Below are 5000 nucleotides of genomic sequence, written 5' to 3' on the forward strand. Positions count from 1 at the left end.
CAAACAAAGGAAAGTAAGTTTGTCTCAACATACACCTTTGAGAACAGAGAAAGCCTTTCTCCATTTGCATAACAGGACAGAGCCAGGCGAGAGAAAGGAGCAGGGACCAAGACTTATGCAAGAAGGGCCTGCAGGGGGGGGGGGGGGTTAATTGGGAGGTTCGTTGACCTTCAAACTTGAGAAGACCTTGATTTATACACCAGAGGGAGAGGCATGGTTTCAAATTGTGAAGGTCCGCGGATATTGCAGTCAGAATGACCTTGACTTAAACAAGGGTTGGAGGGTACTTGAATAATGGGAGGGGAAGTTTGGGGGTAACAGCAACTTATGAATAAGGTATAAGAGAGACTACAAAAGAAAAGGGCTAATTAACCTTAACAATAAATATCTGGATGAGATTACATAACAGTACTGAAAAGGAATCTACATGAGGTATGAGGAAGGTACTTGAAAGAAAGGGTTAATTATCCTTAAAAAATAAATATCTGGATGATATTACATAACAGTACTGAAAGGTTAGTCCAGGAAAAGGGACTATACAGGAGGTATGAGGAAGATACTTATAAGAAAGTGCCAATTAACCTTTAAAAAAATAGAAAATATCTGGATGAATTCCATAACAGCAATGAGAGGTTAGTCCAGGAAAAGGGACTATACAGGAGGTATGAGGAAGATTCTTATAAGAAAGTGCCAATTAACCTTTAAAAAATAACAAATATCTGGATGATTTCCATAACAGCAATGAGAGGTTAGTCCAGGAAAAGGGACTATACAGGAGGTATGAGGAAGATGCTTAAAAGAAAGGGCCAATTGAACTTCAAGAAATAACAAATATCTGGATGATATTACATAACAGAAATGGGAGGTTAGCCTAAGAAAGAGGATTCTTTTTTAAACTACTGGGAGGTCCTGCCTAGACATTGTTGCTGCCTCTGTCCTTAGCTAAAAAGTGACCAGGTTATGAGTGCAGTGAACCCCCGTGGGTCTCTTCTTGGGTGTCTTCCCTTTTTGGGCAACTGGTTAGTTCACAGTTCCCTCTGTGTTCAAGATTTCTTTCTCCCTTTCTCTAAGAGAGTTTTCTTAGGTGTGATTGTTCAGTTTTAGTGTTAGTTCTTCTTTTTAATTCTTTTGTTAATAAAAGCCTTTCTATTCTTATTGCTATGATTATTTTCGGTGGTACTATCATTATTGCTACTATCATTTATTATTTTACAGAAAAATAACAAAAAAAAAAAAAGGAAGTTATTCATCATAAGCAAGGGAAACTGAGTCAAGATTTTATTTTCTTATGAAAAAAAAAATAAATTTCTAGAAAAAAATAAGCAAAGTCAGGTATTCAAATCTACTACGTTCTCAATAAAAAAATCTAAGGAGCAAATTTTAGATGATTATTAAAAAATAAAATTTCTGATGGGTAAAATGTACGAGGATAACAGATAATTATCTAATTGAAATTTTACCACTAATGCATCCATACGAGATAAGAAGAAACATGAAGAAAAATAGGGAAAATACGAAGATAATCAAATACTCAAATGATATACATTTACTTCTTGATTAAGAAAAAAAACAGCAGAGTACTTAAGCATCAAAATCTAAAACAGAAGAATAATGCTTTAAAGTTATTCGAAAATTCTATTTATCATAATTGAATAAAATTACAGAGTTAGAAAACTATCAGATAAGATCCAAGAAAGTAGACTGAGGTGGTATGGTCATGTCATGAGAAGAGATGAACAGTATATTGGGAGGAGAGTGATGGAAATGGAGGTATAGGGAACGAGAAGGAGAGGGAGACCAAAGCGAAGGTGGATGGACTGTATCAAGGATGACCTTCGATCAAAGGGATTAACCGGTGATGAAGTGAGGAACAGAGGTAGATGGAGAAAGCTGGTCAGAAACATCGACCCCACATAGAAGTGGGAAAAGACGTAGAAGAAGAAGAAGAAGAAGAAGAAGAAGAAGAAAATTACAGACACTATCGACTTTTCTTTCAGAGTTTTGAGCTAGGAATTGGAGAATGTGGCTATCTGAGACTTAAATTTGCATATAAACGGCACTATAGAATTGAGTTATGAACCTATCTTCAAATCTCCAATCATGCTATTCCCCACAAAAATGGAGAAAATTAAATATAAAAATGAATAATAAATGACGAATGAGAACCCAGATCAGAATGCAATTTTCAATTACAAATCTGGAGCTTTCTAAAGTTTGCTCATAAGCGGCACTATAGAATTAAACGATAAACTGCTCTTAAAACCTACACCACTAATGAAAAAAATGGAAAAAAATAAAAACTAAAATAAAAAAAAGAGTAATAATAGACTGATGAAAACGCAGATCAAAGTGCAATTTCTACTTCTGAAGCGTTCTCAGGTTTGTTGACAGACGGAACTATAGAATAGAGCTGTAAACCTCTCTTCAAACTTCCAACCCCCACCAAAAAAAAAAAAAAAAAAAAAAAAAAAAGTAATAACTGATGAATGATCACGCAGATAAAAGTACAATTTCTACTAACAAATCAGGAGGTACGCTGTAAGAATTTGCCGTAAAAAAACGGCAAATGCTAGCAACATTTATTCCAGGATTTCTACTGTTTAAAAAACGAATATATTGACGTTAAGGAGTGATATTACTGTCACCAACCCCTAATGGATAATAACAACGTAAGGTAAAACTACGGTCGCCTGTATTTCACTGAATTACGGCTGAGAACAGTATATTTTTATAGAGATTTTCCCATTAAAATTACGTTTTTTAACAGTACATCTTAAGTTTGAATACAGACGCCGCAATAGAAATGAGCTAAAAGCACCGATTCAAATCTCCACTAAGAAAAAAAAAAAAAGAGGAAAATGAGTCGCAGATTAACGTGCAATTTCTACTTACAAATCTGAAGCTTTCTCGCTTCCTCCATATTAAGCCCTAACAAAGTAAGCGTGCGAAAGTGAAACAATATCAAAGAGAAAAAAAAAATGAAAGAAGAGTCGAACAATGCAAGCGCAAAATGGATAGGAAATGACGCCGGCAGACAAGACGTTATTATTTGCAGGAATGAAATTCCATCGCATCATCATTCCCGTTTGACCTCTTGCTAGAGAAAGTGGGCGATCGTGGATCAATTTCGACTATTCTTCTTCTTCTTTTTTTTTTTTTATTAATGCTCCATTCATTTCGCTTGCTTGTCTATGTTCCATGTAGCTGCATTGGACACGATCGTGTTCTTTGGTTGCCTATGCTCCTCCATATAGCTGTATTAGGCAATACCGTTTTATTTTATATAAATTCTCAATTTATTTTGCATGTTTGCTTATGGTCCACGTAGCTGTATTACACAATACCGTGTTATTTTTTTATCAATTCTCCATTTGTTTTGCATGTTTGCTTATGCTCCATATACCTGTATTAGACAATACCATGATATTGTTTTTTTTAATATATTAAGCAACGAATACACTACGATATGTATGAACTGAAAACTAATCACTGCTAAATATTTCAATGGAAAAATTATGGTTACCAAGAATTGTCTCTCCTCAAAAATGTTAATTATGAATAAATTGTATGATGATGAATATTTACGAAAATAATAATATATTTCTAAAATATGAAATAAAATACTAAATTGTAAAAATTGTAGAGGAAAACACCTAATATAACTAAAAAAAATAAGAAAAACCAGATATCAATAACTATTTTAACGACAGATTGAGAAACCGCTGGAAACGGAACGCATCGAGCAATAAAAACGAATGAAAGAGGTATCCATTAACTTTTTTCGTTTTTGTGCCGTAGGCCGACGGTACGGCAATTTCAATGCCTTTCCCTTGTTCCAAATAAAACGAAAATAAAGATGACGGAATAGGACATTTAGTATGTTAGTATAAAATGTTCCTTTTCATCTATCTTTAAAAAATAAACCTTTTGTATGAGATCATGCTTGCGCAAGGCTTCTCTATATTGAATGACAATATTGACTCGAAACATAATATCTAGGGAGATAGGCCTATTGGATTATACTACACTTGAGTGACTTTGCAAAATTTAAATAGCAAGTCCAGCGAGGAAATATGATATCCGCACTTAGGCCTTAGGACACGAAATAGGCCTAGCCTCGAAGGCATAGTATCAAGAATGTATCATATATTTTTACACCTGAATAAAGCATAGGCCTACATACAAGGGATTGCTTTCAAAGGTTTAAAGCCAGCTCATGAATGGCAGGGGCAAGGGACAGTGACATTGCCCTATCGAGCAGGACAATGCCCTAGAGACTGACCATATATGCATTTGATCAACGCCCAAGCCCCCTCTCCACCCAAGCTAAGACCAAGGAGTGCCAGGCAATGGCTGCTAATGATTCAGCAGATAGACCTATAGTCTTCCCGCAAACCCCCATCCTCAGCTCACAAGGATGGTGAGGTTGAAGCGACTTAAGAAACTAACGCGTTTTAGCGGGACTCGAACCCCAGTCTGGTATTCACCAGTCAGGGACGTTACTACATCGGCCATCACCACAAATTTGCGCCTAACTGACTAGAAAAGGAAGAAGGAGTGATTTTTGCACGATGGATTATCATTATATATTGATTATCAATATTTACCGAGGCCGATTCTTGCCTGAAAGAGTTATGGTTGAAAACTCGAATAGTCCAAAGGACAACTTACATCAGAAGAAACTCCTATGTTTCTTCCTGTACATTAGAAAGGGAAACTACAACACTTAAGAGGGAAATAAATACATCTTAGATCAAATAGCAGTATTGAAAACGGTAATATATTTACTAACCTGACAGCAAGGATGTGTGTAGCTGTTTGCGAAATATGGGCAACAGCTGTGATGGTTCGAGTCTCTTCGTTGCCACTCAGGAGGCTGTAGTACTGGTAGGCCGGCGAGTCCGGGCCCAGCTTTCCCCCTGAAATAGAGAAGGAGTAATTAAATGAGAGAATAAATAAATAAGCAATTAAACGAGATAATTGATGCATAACTAATGAAA

The 5000-nt window shown here is 35.8% G+C and overlaps 1 protein-coding gene across 1 annotated transcript in view; it reads right to left on the reverse strand.

Moving 5' to 3' along the window:
- Nucleotides 1-5000, reverse strand: part of LOC137659686 (uncharacterized) — a 72595-nt gene that overhangs the window by 44730 nt on the left and 22865 nt on the right. Inside the window, 1 exon segment of the mRNA XM_068394510.1 lies at nucleotides 4793-4919. Within this exon segment, the coding sequence (XP_068250611.1) occupies nucleotides 4793-4919 (127 nt within the window).

The sequence above is a fragment of the Palaemon carinicauda genome, chromosome 20 (assembly GCF_036898095.1).
Source record: "Palaemon carinicauda isolate YSFRI2023 chromosome 20, ASM3689809v2, whole genome shotgun sequence".
In the NCBI taxonomy this organism is placed as follows: Eukaryota; Metazoa; Arthropoda; class Malacostraca; order Decapoda; family Palaemonidae; genus Palaemon; species Palaemon carinicauda.